Below are 18,886 nucleotides of genomic sequence, written 5' to 3'. Positions count from 1 at the left end.
TGGTAATTTGAGCTAAATGTTAATACACTGACTTTGATATAATATATTATCCCAAAATCTCAAACAACTATCATATATCAATCAACAAATTAACATCTAACTCAAATTGTCTTCAAATTTTTAACGTCCAGCAAGTAATAACACATTCTAATTATTAAAATTTCGAAAGTTACAAAAATACTTACTAAATTTATCTTAAATTTATCCACCTTTTACAATTGATTTTAATGTCAGTTACAGTTCAATGACCATTTTGTAAATGTTCAATAAATTCAATGATCATTTTGTAATTTTTGAAACTTCAATGGCCAAAACAATCATTTTACAATAATTCAATGATCTCAGAAAATATAAACAAGCTTAACTAAAGTTCTCGTTCAACATCAATCATCTTTCAAGTACCAGGCCCAACATTCAACATTAACATGACATGCATCTCACAGTCCCAGATTGCAAGATTGTTTCCTATTTTTTACTGTCTCTCGTTCTAAAAGCAACAGATGGGAAAAGAAATAGACTACCTGCTCACCTATAGCATGAGACATTTGGAATCTTGGGATTCATGATTAAACCATCCAAACCCAGGTCAATAATCATACACGACAGTTAAATGCCATACAATTCCCTTAATATTTGTAAAATCGCCCCTAGAACAAAGCTGTCTACACATCAGACTGTCACAAAAATTTGGAAGCAAGGGAACAGAGTTAACGGCCTCGACCACGTCCCCGTCCACGCCCACGACCCCGCCCGCGTCCCAAAGGCTTTCCTGAATTTGACAATGCATTAGGAAAACCAACAATACTCAAAGAAAAAAAAAAGCTTAGACAAGTAGGAAACTTTCAGAGAGGAGAAAATGGAGCCAGAAAGAAATGGCAATACCAGCTGTTGGTTTCTTGGGTTTCACCCTAGGTGTCTCTTCAACCAGCAATGTCTCAAGATTTAAGCTGTCAGGTAGAATATAGTAGCGAATGTTGTTACCCCTCACACTAAGGTGATCTAAACTGATTGGATTTTTCCCCTTCAGTGTAAGTTTCACTGTTTTCAGATGGGTGTTCATACTGACATCCACACCTAAAACAAGCACATCAAATCGAACAGTTACAAAACTTGCATGCTAAAATATTGTGTTCAACAAGGAAATCCCTATGGTATAACAATTTTTAAAAACCAATACTCATGGTAAAAGCATATTCTGTCCAAATTAGAAACATAGTCACTGGTTTCATACGAACTCCCACAATTCAATAAGCCCAAGAAGAGAATGTAACAACTAAACAAAAATAATAATGTTACAAGAAGTCATCCAATAAACAACATGAAAAGAAAGGGCGCATATAGTAATAGTCTCATCACATAAATAAAAGTCTGCAAATGAGACAATTCCATCTTATACGCATAACCAACTAATAACAAGACAACCTAAGCGCGTATCAATGTAGATGCTAAATAATTTATCGAATATAATCTACTTCTAAAAAATGTTTCATAGACACAAGCATACCATGTCCAAAACCAGTTCAACTTACAAGGTGATAACAAGTGATTTCATCCATGAACACCTAATCTATCCCATATTTTAAAGTTTGTAGTTTACCAAAACGAAAGGTGCAGAATTCAGAATTGAGAAGGGAATTACATTATTACGGTTAGCATCACTCGTTCTAAGCAGTAAACCCTCGAGAACTATGGTCAACCGAGAAAAGATTTAGCAAATAATCTATGATTTTACAACTTCGCTAAAACGAAGGATTAGGGTTTAGCTAACTACAAAAGGGGAAGGGAAACAAAAGGAACCTGTAATGGTGCCGTGAACAACGGTTCCATTCTTGAGCTCAATTGACACCGTTTCATTGTTCAACTTCATCAAAAACCTGCTCAATTTGTTTATTTCAAATCAACTCCATTATATTAACCATCAAAAATGAAATCACCACATCAATTCGTACAAACAAAGAAAATGCAAAAAAAAGTACAATAAATCGTGATAATCAACAAACTGACCTGACGAGCTTCATGTTGGAGGAGAGTTAGGGCTTGAGGCAAAGGCGAGAGAGGCTATGGAACTGTGTGAGTAAGCGGGAGAGGGAGGTGTCTGTTTGCTGCCGATTATGCTTTTGGGAGGGCGAATTTAAGACTTGGGCCAGTACTGGCCTTCTGAATTTTTGAGTTTATTAAAACTAAAACGACGTCGTAGCTAAAATAATTGATGCATTCTTGGGCCAGTATGTGCCCAAAGTTCTCCCAGCGACTTCTATTGTAGAATAAAGTTTAGGTCAAAATATGATTATGGTCCCTTTAGTTTGCTTAAGCTTGTGTTAAGTCCTTTAATTTAATTTAACATAATTTAATTTAATCCTCTAATTTTATAATATCATTAATTAATATAAGCAGTTGAAGTCGATAAAGTTTTTGATTAAAAGACTAATATGGATTTTTTAAATCAATATTCTTTAAACTCATCTTGTTCACATAAATTTTTTGTGTTGGAGAATCTTTTAAAGAAAAAATTCACATCAATGTTTCACTGAAATAGTTAACTATTTAAATACCTAATTATATTATAAAAATAAAGAGGTTAAACTATATCCAAATTAAATATGATATTTAAGTTTTAAATTCAAATGTGATAAAAACATTAGATTTTGTTATATTTTTACTGTCGTACGTCAAAGAAAATATTCTATATGAAAAAATATATTCATTGAACTTTATTCGTTTAATAATTTTAAATGAAATGGTAAGTAATTTGTATTCAAATCTACTATTAATATGCTCAATAAAAATCTACTACTCCTTCTCTCTAATAAAAAAAATTGTTTATTATTAATGTTATTTTTAAAATTTTAACTAATTATTATTTAAAATATATTGTTAATAAAAATATATTTTAAAAATATTCTGTTAGGTAATTTTCAAATATATATATATATATATATATATATATATTATAAAATTTAAATATTTAAAATAATTATGGTAAAAACTTTAAAAATTTTGACTTTTAAAAGATTACTAATAAACTATTTTTATGGGATAGAGGAAATATTAATTTGTTCAATTTGTAAGTAGTGATTTTAATTTATTTTATTTAAAAACATTATTAAAATAATATATATTATACTCTTAATTAAAGACAATTTAATAGTTTTCAACAGAATACATATCCTATACACAATTAACATAAACTTTTATTTGGAATTCAAGAAAAGTATTATATCAAACAAATATTTATCCACATACCATACTGCTAAATGCAGATTGTTAATCTTTCACGGCTTATTACTCACACAGATTATGATTTGCAGAAATCAAATAATTCTGAAAGGTAAAAGGAAGAAGTTTGAAAATCAGTGTATGTGATGAACCATGGCCATGCCATATAATCTTAAGCATTAGACGTGAAGTTGAAGTTGGCGCAAGTAGTTTGCCTGCCCAAGAGTGTAGCGGTGAATCCCAGCCTTGAAGTTGCCAAATCAAACTGCAGAAGAGTGTTCTCCAGTTGGTGCCCTCCAATGACAATGGAAGTCCTTGGGTTCGATCCGCCATTAACAAATCCAAGACATAACACATCCCTGCTGACCTCGACCATCGAGTTCGCACCAAAAATCCTCCAAAACACGTCCTGGTTCTGCAACACAAGATCAATTGATGGCACTGCTGGTCCTAAGCGAGTGCTTAAAATATTACTCGAGCTGAAGCACACTTCAAATGGCGCTACGCCAGCAACCCTGGTGATGTTCATGGCAGCAGCTTCGTTAATGAATGCCTCGGTGACGGCTTTGAAGATCGAAGCCTCGAGGACGGTGTAGGGATCTACTGTGCTGATTTTTGTGCCCCCGACACCTTGGTTGTCTATGGATAATAACGTTGTGTTCAACGAGACGGTTTTTTCATTCACTTTGATGGACTTTACGCCTATGAAATATTCAGCGGAGGGTTCGCCCATGGGGAAAGCGGAGGCAGTGCTGACGGGGTTGATTAAGAGTGGTGTAAAAGTAAGCGACTGTGATGCGTCGATTCCAGGGAGGAACACGTATGGACCATCTCCGAAGAAAATAACACCATTTGCTGAGGTTGAAGACGACAGACAAACGGCGAATTTCCTATGGAAACTAAAGGCGGCAGCGAATTGCGAAGGGAGCCCAATTCTAGTCCTCCCCAGCCCAGCCATGCCTGCAACACCGCTAGCCAGACCTTGAAGCAAGAAAGTCGGTGCACAAGCGAAAAGGAATCTGGGTACACTGACCACCCTGCCTGGATTCCTCCCATCGGTTGACTGAAGAGACACAACATCTTGGGCAACCTCACCGGAGGTGGCTGTGTGGGTCACCGAGTTATCAGGTGTGACACCACATGTGTTGTTGTTACACCCCGGCCTAGGTGCAGAGAAGCAATCGCCGCAGCCATCGGCTCCGGCCAACGAACATTGGGCTGAACGGCACCTGGCGGGACGGTATGTTGAAGAAACGTAATCTCGTTCACAATCAACCCACATAAACCTGTCACCGAGATCGACTACGAGATCGATGGGAACAAGGGGGGTCCTTTGGTCAATGGTGGTGAGGTATTGAAGTGTAGAAGCATCTTTAGCGACAGGGATTACCAGGGCCTTGGGGCGGAAGGACTGTTGAGCTAAAGATGGAGAAGAAATGTAAAGTAGCAGACAAGTGAAGAAGAAACACCGAAGGGAAGCCATGGATATGTCTAAATCTCGATAAGATGAAAGGTAAATGGGTGCTGAAGATCGACGTTGAAATCCAGCTCTATTTATAGCTGAGCTGATTGCCGAAGACACGCTTCCCACCGCCCTGAAGGTCAAAGCAGGCTGCTAGAAGCAAAAGCCAGCCAGCCAGATGCTGTGGACGTGGCGGCATGGATTACAGAAATCTAGACTTTTGACCATATTATCTTAATCTCTTTGCGCTGAAAATATACATCTTGCATTATCATCTCATTATTTATAATATAATTTTCATATAATTAATTTTTATTGTTTATTAGAGTTTTATTACTATGTAATTATAAAGTGTTTTTTCTTTGTTTATTTCGTAGAAGTAATGGCTTCCTTGACTGAACTTTCATTTTAGTGAATAAAGTATACGCTATTTCAAAGTGTTATTCTTGTTAACATCTATAAGATATTATCATGTAATAATTGATTAGCATAGCGACTAAATAAATTGTTTTAAATAATTCAATTTTTATTTCAAATAAATTGCGTATATGTGTTTTAATATTAAATTCAATATTTTCATTGAATTATATAGTTCAATTATACTTTTTGTCTATTCTAACAGTTAGATTTTTGTTAAATTTAATTGAAGAAAAAAGAAACATATCTATTAAATTAATGCCAATTAATTTTTTTTATCAATTCTAATGTTAATTATTTTCTTTCCACGTGTAAATTTAAAAGTGAAAAAACAAAACCGTTTACATTTCTTTAAGATAAGATGAAACAAAAGTTTTAGAAGGTTTATATTTAGGGAGGATGATCGAATTGGATTTTTGGTTTATACGCGTATTATATCTTTTAATTTATTATTTTATTTAATTCGATTTTAGAGAAGTTTTATTTGATTTAAAAATTAATTTAACTTTTAGATAAAAATTTGAACTCGACTTAATACGATATAAATATATAATTCTCATTTTTATTATTTTTATAACTTGAATTGGATAAGACCCAAATCTAACTTTTTCTAGCTATAAAATTAAATTGGATCAAAGTACGTCGAGTCTAAATATCATATCTATCCCAAATTTTAGAAGATTTGCATTTATAATTAAGGAGGTTATGAGCACAAATTTGAATAAAATCTCATAACTTGGTAGCAACAGATATATATGTTCCGCATCCGAAAGCTAAAAGAGCAACCGAAAAAGATGAGTTGTGAGCGTCGGGTGCATCATATTCGCCATCGACCTTCGCATAAGTAGGTAACGCTGCATTTTTCGTCGACAACGACGGTATACTTATGATTAGGCTTCCAAAGGAAAGGCGGCAAATGAACCAGAATCTCACACACACACAAAGAGTCAATCTGCTTCAGCCATTCACAACAGTAGCGTTGTTCGGGTGTCTCACGAATCCCATGCTTATGCTTGTGCCTATGCCGGTGCCTGTGCCGGTGCGATCCAATATCCTCATGTTCATCTTCCGGCGGAAGTATAGGCACCATTGCGCACGCGAAGTTCACCAACGCAATTTGGGACCTGCAAAGTGGATGTCCGAAGGTTATTTGCTCGGGGATTAGGGTTAGGTTATTTGACAGTGCAGCGAAGAACATGGAGAAGAGAGATAATAGAGAAATCCCGAACTTTGATGCCATCATGGAGAGCTGTTTATCTTCAATATTTCATTGTTTTAGGTAATGTTTTGAACCTAAAAAAGAGGGGATTTGATGCCTCAGCTTTGGGTGTCCATTTCAATTTATACTCCGTGAACTTGTTGCCTGTGGCAATTGAATAAGAATATAGAAACAGCGGATGAGCAAGAGAATGAGGTGATGGTTTGTTGATGTTTTGGAAGAGTTCGGGTTCTCAATGCCTTTCATGTGAAGATTTTGTTAGGCGCAACTTGTGTTAATAACATACATACATGCATATATTATGAAATGATTTTCCATCATCCATCGTTGCGATCATTCGATCAATATGAAGTAAAAGTATATTATTTTTCTTCTCCTTCGGATTTTTCACCATTTTAATTTAAAATGAAATATTTTAAAGATAATGAACTAAAGGGAGTATAAAAATCTATATTTGATAGGAAAAATCCACATTTTGTGTTCTTTGTATAAATTGACCATAAAAATTTAATCACGTTAAAGACTTAATGGTCGAGATCAAAACAAACACATTATGAAAGTTTAGTGATTAAATTGATTTTTTTTTAAATTGATGTGACCAAACAAAAACATGAAAAGTTGAATGAGTAAAAAATTGTAGTTTACCCATAAAATAATTAGAAAATACTAGTCGCCACTCTTCTTCTCCAAAACTCTTACCTCGTCTTCTTATTTGTTTCCTATCATTCTCCCTTTCTCGCTTGAAAAGAGAGGTTTTTCTTTTCTTTTTTCGTTCTTGATTTTTGATCTTCAACTTTTCCTGGAAAACAATATTTTCTTTTTCCTTTCTCACGTTTAAATTCTATGTCTTTCTTTTCTCTGCAGCCAAACAGAGCATTGTTTCTTAAGTTTGTTTTTCGTTCGTTTCATGTTAGGATTCGTTTCTAATTATTGCTTCTCTCTTTTTTAAATTAATATACCAAATAAGGAAATTATTATTTTAAAACAAAAAAATTGGTCTTGCATATTTTTAATCTCCAAACATGGCACTAGGATTTCTATTTCTGGTTTATCTGATTCTATGATACTTGTATTTTATATTAATCCTATTTCTTCCTTTGTTTTTCTCCATTATGTTGGAAGAATTTTAATCACCAGCTCAATTGGTAGAGCACAAAGCTCTTAATCTTGTGGTCGTGGGATCGAGTCCCACGGTGAGCAATTCATAATTCGAATGTCTCCCACGAAAACTGCTTGTTGGGGTAGCCTACTATCCTACCTCCCCTTACCCCATTACATATGAGAATAAGAGTCTGCTAATTTTTGTTTGAAAAAATTAAACTCTTGGTAGTTTTACGTTTGCTTAACATGATTACAATTATGATTCTCATCGTGCATATTTTATTTATTGTTTATGACGTTGATTATAAATATTGTTACTTTATTTGCACGTTAATAGCTTTCCAGAATGGAATTTCAAAAGGTTTATAAATGCTTGATGCATATATTCCCGCAGGTGTTTCTTTTTACTCATTTGACCCTATACTGTTATTGGCTTACATATGTGCGTGTGTGTATATATATATATATATATACACCTCGGCGTCTGTGTGTGTTTGTGTGAAATGTGAAGTACAGAGTAGTAAATTGGAAAAATAAATGTAACAAATATGCAGTAAAAATATTTTTCTTACACCCTTCTGCACAGGTTGATTCACGTATTCTAAAATCTGTGGCTAATGGCTATTGAGAACTCTAAGGATGTGGATGCAGCTGCGGAGATTATTTTGTCTGAGATTCTGCCTTACATGTCTAAAAAGATGGTGACTGCTAGTTCTTCCTCACAGAGACAGAGTCCTCGCGTGCCTCGAAATAGAGGTATTCTTTTTCATGATCTAGTTCTTGACTTGTTTTATTCTAAATTTTGCTTTGGATGCTCATTTTCATGGATTTTTCTAAATTATGCAATATTGTTGTAGAATTAGATGTTTATATGTATGTTCAGTAATGTGGATTAGAGGGTAAATACCATTTTGTCCATTCATGTCTAGTATGTTGCGTAAGACGGTTATCGGATAAAGCAAAATCGCAACTGATAATTTTTAGAAAATAAAAATGAAGATAAAGAAGACACAAAATTTACTTGGAAAACCCCTAAATAATATAGGGTAAAAACCACGGGCAACGGTAGAAGAATTTCACTATGAGAAAAATAGGAATTACAACCTCTCTCGATCTACTAAGGAGAAAACAATGATAATTCTCTCTTGATAAAAAGGAGAAAACAACTCTCAAGAAACTCTCTAAATTCTCTATAGTATTGGAAGAAAGCTAGAATGCTTTGGGATGGTTTTGAAGCTAAATGAGCTAGGGTATTTATAGTTGAAACTTAAGGATTAATCTTGTAAATACTCTAGAGTCTAATGACTAAAGTTTGTGATTTGCCCCTACAAAAAATCAATAAAATTTGCAGCCATTTTGGACTAGAATTAGCCGCCCATTTGCCATTCCCCATTTGCCATTTTTGACCAAAGAATTCTGCAGCCACCAAAGCCACCAAATTTGACATTTGATTTTTAACAATCTCCCACTTAAATATTTGATTGGAACAATCATATCTTCACACCATTCTTTCTACAATGTACCTTCATGTTGCTTACGTCTCTGACAGGCCACAAGAGGATCGACACCAGGTAAATTTATCAGCGTTGATCGCCTTCGTCATGAAATCTTCTATGTTGTCTTTGATATGGATCTTCTGCATATTTATTGTCCCTTCTTCCACCTTTTCACGAATGAAATGGTACTGAACTCGTATGTCTTTTGTCATTGAATGAAATACTAGATTCCTTGCTAGATGCAAGGCGCTTTGACTGTCACAAAACAGAGAAACATACTCTTGATTGTGCCCAAGCTCCTCCAATAGCATTTTCAACCAAATTGCTTCTTTACTGGCTTGTGTAGCTGCTACATATTCTGCTTCTGTTGTGGATGTAGCCACAACTGACTGTAATTTTGAAACCCAGCTTACAACTCCACCAGCAACTTTAAACACATATCCTGTAGTAGATTTGCTTTTATCCAAATCCCCTGCATAGTCAGAATCTACATAACCATTTATTAGTAAGTTTGATCCTCTATAACATAATGTAACATTTGAGGTTCCTTTGATGTATCTCAGGATCCTCTTTACTGTATTTCAATGCTCTTTGCCTGGATTCGCCATGTACCGACTAACCACTCCCACTGCTTGTGCAATGTCTGGTCTTGTGCATATCATAGCGAACATTAAAATTCCCACTACTGATGCATACGGTACTCGAGACATCTCCATCATCTCTTCTTCACTGCTAGGACTCATACTGGAGGATAATTTGAAGTTAATAGGAAGAGGGGTAGAAATTGGCTTACAATCTTGCATGATGAATCGTGATAAGATATTCTTCAAGTAATTCTTTTGTGAAAGCCAAATCTTCCTATTACTTCTGTCTCGGTGAATTTGCATCCCTAGAATCTTGTTTGCTGATACCAAGTCATTCATTTCAAATTCCCTAGTCAGTTGTACCTTCAATTCTTCAATATGATCTTTGTTGGGTCCTGCAACCAACATGTCATCCACATACAACAACAATATAATAAAATCGTTATCACCAGACCTTTTGAAATAAGCACAAGGGTCTGCATTAAGTCTGTTGTATCCAAGGCACATAATGAAGGAATCAAATCTCTTATACCAACACCTCGGCGCCTGCTTTAGACCGTACAGAGATTTGTTCAACCTGCAAACCAAGTTCTTCTTTTCATCTTCTTCAAAACCTTCAGGCTGGAGCATATAAATCTCTTCTTCAAGATTTCCATGAAGAAAAGTTGTTTTAACATCTAGCTGTTCCAGATGTAAATTCAATGTAGCACACATTGTCAAGACTACTCGAACTGTTGTTAGTCGAACCACAGGAGAAAAAATTTCATTGAAATCAATACCTTCTTTCTGAGCATATCCTTTGACCACCAGTCTTGCACGATACATCTCCACTTGATCGTCACCATTTCGCTTGATTTTGAAAACCCATTTGTTACCAATTGGCTTCCTACCTTGTGGTAGTGGCACAAGGTCCCATGTATTATTTTTATGAAGGGCTTCGATTTCTTCTTGCATCACCATCATCCACAGTGAAGCATCTGAGCTGTTTATTGCCTCCTGATATGTTGATGGCTCACCGTCCTCTGTTAAAAGACATTATGCAACATTTCCTTCTATAACATAATCTGAGTGCCAATTGGGACGTCTTCTCATGCGATCTGATTAACGAGTTGTTAGAGCTTCAGAACTCTCTGGTTCTTGTTCATCATGTGCTGGTTCTGCTTCAGAAGAATCTCCTTGTTCAAACTCCTTTTCCACATGTATCTGTGTAGTCTCTAACTTTTCAGCACTGTCATCGTCTTCTTTTCTTTGTAGCTTATCTTCTACAAAGATAACATCCCTGCTAATTATCACTTTGTGGGCAGTGGGATCCCACAAGCGATACCTCTTTACTCCATCAGCATACCCCAAAAATTTGCATTTCCTAAATTTTGGATCCAGCTTTGAAATTTCTTGGGCGTTGTACATCACGTACACAATACTTCCAAATACATGGAGGTTTGAATAATCAACTGGTTTACCAGTCCATGTCTCCATTGGTGTTTTCAGCTCTATTGCAGTTGATGGAGCTCGATTCACCAAATAACAGGCGGTATTGACTGCTTCTGCCCAGAATGATTTTTCTAGGCCTGCGTCCCTCAACATTGCTCTTGTTCTTTCTAACAAGGTTCTGTTCATCCGCTCTGCCACTCCATTTTGTTGAGGAGTGTTCGCCACTGTGAATTGTCTTTTGATGCCTTCTTTCTTGCAAAAGTCATCAAATTCTTCGCTTGTGTATTCTCTTCCATTATCTGTTCTGAAACACTTGATCTTATTTCCAGAATCAAGTTCCACCCGCGCTTTGAAGTTTTTGAAAGTTGAAAACACATCTGACTTCTTCTTAATAGGGTACACCCAACATCTCCTAGAGTAGTCATCAATAAATGAGACAAAATATTTTGCTCCACCTAGGGATGTATCTGGTGCTTGCCATACGTCAGAGTGAACCAATTCTAGAACACTTTTTCCTCTAGAATTTGATTTGTTGAATTTCAACCGGTGCTGCTTACTTGTTATGCAATGGTCACACAAAGGAAGTGTTACCTTTGTTAAGCCTGGAAGTAGGTTTTCTTCCACAAGGACTTTCATTCCTTGTTCTGACATGTGTCCAAGTTTCTGATGCCATAACATTGCAGAATCTAAACTACATGAGGCAACAGAGGCTTCTGCTTCTAGCAAAGTCTCTCCCTTCAGCATGTACAAGTTTGCTGCTATCTTTTCGCCTTTCAGCACCACAAGCGCTCCACGGAACACCTTCATGATTCCTTTACGTGTTTCAATCTTGCTTGCATTATTATCCAACAATCCGTAAGATAATAAATTTTTCTTCAGGCCTTTCACGTGCCGCACATCTCGAACAACTTTGATTGTTCCATCGTACATCTTCAATTTGATGGTTCCCACGCCAATGATCTCTAAGGCATGATCATTGCAACTATACACAGATCGTCCTAAGCAGGTTCATATTGATGGAACCATTCTCTTCTTGAGGTCATGTGATATGTTGCTCCCGAATCAATGAGCCATATATCTGCAAATCGTTTTCTACCTTCCACGGTGGTTGACGCTTCACAACATAGAGCATCTCCATCATCTGAAGTGTTTGCGGTATTGCCTTGTGGATTGGAGTTTTTATTTAGACTCCAACAATCCTTCTTCAAGTGACCCTTCTTTCCACAGTGGTAGCACTTTAAATTCTTTTTGCTTCTTGACTTTGATCTATCATGTTTGTGACTGCTGCTTTGGCCACGTTCTGTTGATCTCCCTCTCATCGTTGTCAACGCTTCTACTTGTTGCATATTTACTTGTCTGTCTTCCTTATTGTTACGCCGATTTTCTTCTTGTAGAACAGCAGCTGCAACGTCATCGAATACTAGACTGGTGACATTACTGTTTGTCAAGTTGATGATGAGTTGATCGTACGAATCCGGTAGACTTTGAAGTAGAAGTTCAGCACATTCTTGTTCTCCTATTTTACAGCTTAAGGATGTAAGCTGAGAAAATAAGGTGTTCAGTGTATTTAAGTGCTCCGTCACTGAAGTAGATTATGACATACGGAGAGTGTACAATTTCCTCTTAAGGAAAATTTTATTGTGCAGCGATGTGGCCTCGTACAATTTGGTGAGATGATCTCATATCTCCTTAGTTGTCTTCTTCTCCTCGATGCTTGACAATACTTCATCTGCTAATGCTAGATGAAAGTTTGCCATAGCATTCTCGTCCATCTCGTTCCATTTGATGTCATCTGCGAAATCCACCGGCCTTTCATTTATAGCTGCTAGACACCCGTCTTTCCTTAGGATGACCTTCATCTTCAATTTCCACAATGAGAAATTTCTCCTATTGAATTTTTCAATATCAAATTTCGTTGCCATAGCTTCTTTTACGGATAGCTCCCACTATTTTACTATCGTGAATAGTTCTCTGGAACCTTCAAAGAATGGGTAATAACTTCTTATTTTCTTATGTTGAAGGATCCACCTTTTGGTGGCAACCATAAAGACAATAAGCAGATATTACACACTCTAATCTAGCTCTGATACCAATTGTTGCGTAAGACGGCTATCAGATAGAGCAAAATCGCAACTGATAATTTGAGAAAATAAAAATGAAGATAAAGAAGACACAAAATTTACGTGGAAAACCCCTAAATAATATAGGGTAAAAACCACGGGCAACGGTAGAAGATTTTCACTATGAGAAAAATAAGAATTACAACCTCTCTCGATCTACCGAGGAGAAAATAATGATAATTCTCTCTTGATAAAAAGGAGAAAACAACTCTCAAGAAACTCTCTAAATTCTCTATAATATTGGAAGAAATCTAGAATGCTTTGGGATGGTTTTGAAGCTAAATGAGCTAGGGTATTTATAGTTGAAACTTAAGGACTAATCTTGTAAATACCCTAGAGTCTAATGACTAAAGTTTGTGATTTTCCCATACAAAAAATTAATAAAATTTGCAGCCATTTTGGACTAGAATTAGCCGCCCATTTGCCATTTTTGACCAAAGAATTCTGCAGCCACCAAAGCCACCAAATTTGACATTTGATTTTTAATATAGTAGCCTATTGGGGCTTATTCATTCATCTATTCACCTGTTTAATGTCATTTTTTTGTTGAACTTGAAGCTTTTGATAAGGAAGAAGGCAATCAATTGAGGCAACAAAAGGTATTGTTGGTGAACATAGCATGATGTCCTTCAGATCCATTGTCGGAAGCAAATGAAGTTCTCAGAGACGTTGTTCTAACAGGTGTTGCTACTGGTATAGGTTCTGTTGAGGCATCAAGTACAGCGAGTACTTTAATAATCCACTAGAACAACAATAATGAGCCCGCTGATGTTGAAACTGATGAATTGATTTTGTTGGGGAACACAGAAAAATGTGCTGAAATTGGGAAAGCTATATCTAGTGTCAGCTTGAATGCTTTAGGGATTGATAATCTTCTGCCTTATGTGAATCTTGAAATTAAAGGGTCTGGACGTAAAGACCAAACTATTGTCATTGAAGATGGGATTGTGAGGACTCCTCCTGTGAGACCAGACACAGCTGATAATTCTACCTCACTTCTGACAAATACTGGTAGCAGTGGCAGATCTAATGATATTTTAAATTTATATGGTCCTGTAGATCTGAATGTCGTTTCATGTAGAAATAGTTCATTAAATGAAATCTTGATAGGGGAAGAATAGTTCCATCATCTTCTCAAGAACAAATGGCAGTAGCCCTGAGTGCTGGTATTCATTCTGAAAGCAATGACCACTCTACTGGTTCTGTGAAACAAGAAAGAGGTTCTATAGAACTGAAATCCCAGCAGGACCCCAGCAGTGATATGGGTGATATTGAGGATGATACCGTCAATCCTGCTGTTAGTCGGTGTAGTCAAACATGCAGAATTGATCTACTTGAAGAGGTCATTGAAGATGCTAAAAATAACAAGGTAATCTTTGCTCCAAACCTTTATCTCTCTTTTGTTAAATTTTGATGCTAAATGGGTACGAGAATGAATCCTCTGCAATGATAACTATGCCAGTTGTGGCATGGTGTACTTATTAGGTTTTGAATTCTGATGCTATTGCTTATATAAGAAGATTTTCTTTATGAAAAGTTAGTTCATTATTTCTTTTGTTCCATTTCGAGAGGGCATACCTTGGCTTACTATGTTTTGGTGTAGACAACCTTGTTTCAGGCCTTGCAGTCAATCATGGATTTGATGAGAGAAGTTGTACTTCAAGAGGAAGCTGCAGAACTAGCAAAAAAAGAATGTGCCAAGGTTTGTTTAGATATTCTCGTCAAGGTGGAGGAACTAAGACAGATGCTGGCACATGTAAAGGATGCAAATGACAAGGTTGTGCACTTGTTAATGGTCACATTTTTTTATTATTGTCAAGAGTATAGGACTGTAGCTCTATGATTATTTATAGAGTATGAAAGCTCAGCCAATGTTATCTCTTTTCCAGTATGCCGGAGAAGTGTTTGGGGAGAAGGCAATTCTAGTCACTGAAGGAAGGGAGCTTCAAAATCGCTTGTGCAGCTTGTCAGAGGAAAGAGAAAAATCTCCATTCTCGATGAGGTATTGTAGGAACAAATTAAATCATTTGGTAAATATTTAGTAGAAAATCTTGCCTTGATATGATTTGCTTTGGTATATAGTTCATTTATTTGTTATCTGTATGCCATAAATTATCTTGATCTTGGTTGTTCAATATGTTTCACCATGCATGAGGCATATGGAGAAGTTGGAAAAAATTTACGACATATATCATCTTGTGCAATGAACTAATGTTCAGTTGACTTTCTTTGTCCTGTGATAAATCAATCATTTCTTGAAACAGATTCATCACAGAAGTTTTTTTTAGAAATTTGTACTATAGATCATCGTGGGAATTTATGGTGTATTTAGCAAGGAATATGATATAGATAAGACATCGAGCTGGTTATACACTTATACTCATTCTTTTACCTGTACGCATTTATCCATAGATGCGTCAAACCCTTGAAGCTCGGCTAGCTGCTGCAAAGGAGTTGATGAAAGCAGGAGAAGCTGGAAAAAGAAGAATCTGCACTTAGTGCTCTTGCTGAGCAAGAATCCATTATGTCAAAAGTGGTTCAAGAGTCCAAGATTTTACAGCAGGAGGCTGAAGAAAATTCCAAGGTAGCTTTCATTTCTGTGTAATCTGTATTACTACTCACTGGTCTTAACAAAAGTTTGAAATAGATTACTTATTCGGACTTATTATGTTCTATGTTTACGCTCTACTGCAGTTACGAGAGTTTCTTATGGACCGTGGTCAGATTGTTGACTCATTACAGTAGGTTTTATTGCCCGGTTATTTACTTTTATCAATTAGCGTCAAACATTTTTCTCATACCATGCCTGATTATGTGTTTTTTATAATACTGTTGACTGGTGGTAGTGGTGATTTTGCAGTTAATTTGATCTGTTATTGGTAGTATCAAGAACGTAAATGAGTAGTGGGGCAGATATATGAATCACAATATATATGATAGTTTTCGTCTGGCATTTAGGATCCATCAGCACCACGAATATCCAACTCCTTGTGATAGAATGGGTCGATAACGATAAATGTATCGTATTTACTATTCTGTGGACATATTTCAAACAATCTTTGTGTTTTTAACAAATTAGCTCTGATTTGGTCTTTGCAAGAGGAACTGAATAGCAATGTAGGAATGGTTACATTTTACCGTTCATCCTTTCTGCAGGGGAGAAATATCTGGTATTTGCCAGGATGTGAGATAGCTTAAAGAGAAGTTTGATCAGTGTATCCCGTTGAGCAAATCCATATCCTCAAGCCAAACCAGCTGTATCCTGGCTTCCTCCAGCTCATCTCTGAAAAGCATGGCCCCGGATCTTAGTTCCGAGCGGGGAGAGACAACTAAAACACTAGAGAAGATAAGCCCAACACCATCCGTCGATGTACAATCACCGAAAAGTAGATCATCGGACGAATGGTACAAAACTGATGACAAGGAGCTAATCGATGAAGAGTGGGAATTTTTCGATGATGCCGAATTCAATATAGCACAGTGAAGCTATATTAATCTTCGATGAAACATAATCGAGGCCCCTCCCTCGGTTATAAATGGCTTTTACAAGTCTGATCATATTTATTTATTTAAAATTTACAATTCCGATCATATTTATTTATTTAAAATTTGTTTTCATTGTACTACGAATCAAACAATCTTAATAGTAATTGAATGATTGTTATTTTTTCAAATTTCAGATTTAAACATCATGAATATTAGAGATATAAACTTTAATAACAATAATTAATAATTATATTTAAACAAATATTAATTTATAATTACTCAAATTAATAAAAAAATATATATATTACCTCATGTCCAATGTCCATACCCCTACAGCTTCGGACCACATGCTCATACGTCAAAAATCCTCTTTTTCACCATAGCACTTGTTATCTCCAGATCCTTCCACGTGTATGAGCATCACTCGTGCTTAGCTGAGTTAAAGGCGCACTCGCGTCCCCCACTCGCTTCCCATCCAACACGTGGTATCCTCTAGATATTTTTGAGCCATGAAAATGATATCTCGTCTTTCGCGATCACTACGATACGTAACGCCTGACGTTAGATTCTCCATCACGGCATTTAACGCAATGTCCTTTCAACACGCGTCTGCCTTGCTCAATCGTTACCTACCACGTGTTAAAAGTATCTAGAGAAGCAATCATCCATTCGGAACACGACACGTGTCCCGCGTTTTGAGTTTCAGACATCTGATATTTAGCCGTTTAGGTTCGTTTCAGTACCATCGCTGTCTGGATCGGTCTGATTTTCAGTGTTCTGTTCTGCTCCCCATCCAAATAATGAGTGCCACCCAAAGACGCAGACATAATGATGAATCCGAGTTGGATGACTCGGGGATACTAAACGAGCGAATTCTCCTACTCGTCTTTGAGTCAATAAAATGGGACTTACAGGTCCTCTGTTTAGTTTCTTCTGTGAACCACAAGCTTCGAGCTATAGGGAAGCGGATTCTATGGAGAAAGCTCTGCGTGTTTCGAGCACCGCGGATGGTTGCAGCATTGGCAAACGGTGCCCCCAATGGAAGAATTGGTGGCGGATGGGATGCGCTCGCGAAGCTCATGTTTTTCTGCAGCGGTTGTGAGTCAACTCGTCATTTCAAAGTGAGTCGGCCTACTCCGGGTCATTTCGCCCGATCTTCTCGGTTTTCCAAGACGTCGGGTCGGAGCTTCTTGGCGAAAAGGTGCCGGAGTGATTTGTTGTTCATAAGTGATCCGTGCGAGCATCCAGTGGGAGGTAACGAAGACCATCTGGGAATATACCGAGGGATATTTCGGGGATTCATGAGATCCAAGACGAGAGCTTGCTTGATCGGACGGCAAGTAGCTTTTGAAGAGAGCGTGAGGTGTCCTTATTGCGGCACCCGAGTCTGGAGCATGACGGCGGCTCGGCTCGTCCCCAAGAGCGCGGCTGGACGGCTCGGGTCAGGCGACCGACGGCTGGAGTATTTCGTTTGTGTGAACGGGCACTTGCATGGGGCTTGCTGGCTCATACCTCTGTCGTCCGATGAAGAAGTTTGCGACGATGGAAGCGATGAAGATCTGGACGGCGATGATGAGATCGACAGGGACGCGTGTAGCCATCAGACGGTGACAGACGGAAGCTCGAGCTCCTTAGGGGAAGATGTTTCAGGAGGTGGATCCATCGATTAATTGCTATTTGCTAAACTTGTAAGTACACAATTTTTGCGCGTATTTTAAGGAAGAAAGAGAGAGTAGCGGATCACATTGTCCGGGGTCGTTCTGCGGTGCGGCGCCTAAAAAACGGTTAATATACGGCGTGACCGGTTAAACAAGTGACCGATTAAAATTTAGACCGGTTATGTTATATTATTTAACCGGAAATATTATAAAGTACAATAACATACTAGGTAGCGCTTATATAATGTAATAGGTAGCGCTTATATTTACCTATTTTATAAGTAAACCAGTATATTTATACCGATAGCATTGCAAATTTACCTATTACATTATATTATATTGAAAGTGTCCATACTTTTTATAAAAAGGATCGATACTTTTTTTAAAACTTATGTAATTTATGTTTCAATTTTTTTAACAGTGTTTCATGTTTTCCACCTACAATATTGATTTAATAATTTCATTTGCACAAAAAATTATTTGATTGTTTTTATATTTATAAAATATTATTTAGAATTTTAAATTTAATAATAATATATACCGTAACGTAAAAAATAAATCATTAGACGCCTATAATTACTAAATTAATATCTTAAAACTCACTCAAAAGATAACCTTAAATTAATGTTTTCCACAGTGAAAAAAGTATGGACACTTTTATAAAAAGGATAGACACTTTACAATATAACCATTACC

At 36.7% G+C, this 18,886-nt stretch overlaps 4 protein-coding genes, 1 long non-coding RNA gene and 1 pseudogene across 5 annotated transcripts; 3 read left to right on the top strand and 3 right to left on the bottom strand.

Annotated features, from left to right (window-relative positions):
• Positions 1–373: 373 nt before the first annotated feature.
• On the bottom strand, positions 374–2,130 carry LOC120173690 (small nuclear ribonucleoprotein SmD1a-like). Its single transcript, XM_039180773.1, has 5 exons — positions 2,005–2,130; positions 1,798–1,874; positions 883–1,074; positions 696–769; positions 374–659 (listed from the first exon to the last, which is right to left on the bottom strand). Exons 1-4 carry the CDS (start codon positions 2,016–2,018, stop codon positions 708–710), a joined length of 345 nt encoding a protein of 114 aa, XP_039036704.1. The 5' UTR covers positions 2,019–2,130; the 3' UTR covers positions 374–659; positions 696–707.
• Positions 2,131–3,368: 1,238 nt separating this feature from the next.
• Positions 3,369–4,714, bottom strand: LOC120173814 (probable aspartic proteinase GIP2). The gene has a single exon (XM_039180882.1). It carries the CDS (start codon positions 4,697–4,699, stop codon positions 3,389–3,391), a length of 1,311 nt encoding a protein of 436 aa, XP_039036813.1. The 5' UTR covers positions 4,700–4,714; the 3' UTR covers positions 3,369–3,388.
• Positions 4,715–5,912: 1,198 nt separating this feature from the next.
• On the bottom strand, positions 5,913–6,335 carry LOC120173758. The gene has a single exon (XM_039180828.1). The coding sequence runs from the start codon at positions 6,333–6,335 to the stop codon at positions 5,913–5,915; it is 423 nt and encodes a 140-aa protein (XP_039036759.1).
• A 1,409-nt stretch (positions 6,336–7,744) lies between these two features.
• Positions 7,745–14,000, top strand: LOC120173638. Its single transcript, XR_005521089.1, has 3 exons — positions 7,745–7,809; positions 8,002–8,171; positions 13,605–14,000. It is a non-coding gene; the product is annotated as an uncharacterized LOC120173638 (long non-coding RNA).
• Positions 14,001–14,172: 172 nt separating this feature from the next.
• LOC120173757 lies at positions 14,173–16,530 on the top strand (annotated as a pseudogene).
• A 712-nt stretch (positions 16,531–17,242) lies between these two features.
• Positions 17,243–18,279, top strand: LOC120173616 (EID1-like F-box protein 3). Its single transcript, XM_039180715.1, has one exon. It carries the CDS (start codon positions 17,333–17,335, stop codon positions 18,200–18,202), a length of 870 nt encoding a protein of 289 aa, XP_039036646.1. The 5' UTR covers positions 17,243–17,332; the 3' UTR covers positions 18,203–18,279.
• The last annotated feature ends 607 nt before the right edge of the window (positions 18,280–18,886 follow it).

The sequence above is a fragment of the Hibiscus syriacus genome, unplaced genomic scaffold (assembly GCF_006381635.1).
Source record: "Hibiscus syriacus cultivar Baekdansim isolate YM2019G1 unplaced genomic scaffold, ASM638163v2 tig00111983_pilon, whole genome shotgun sequence".
NCBI lineage: Eukaryota > Viridiplantae > Streptophyta > Magnoliopsida > Malvales > Malvaceae > Hibiscus > Hibiscus syriacus.
This window is presented reverse-complemented; position numbering and strand designations above follow the sequence as displayed.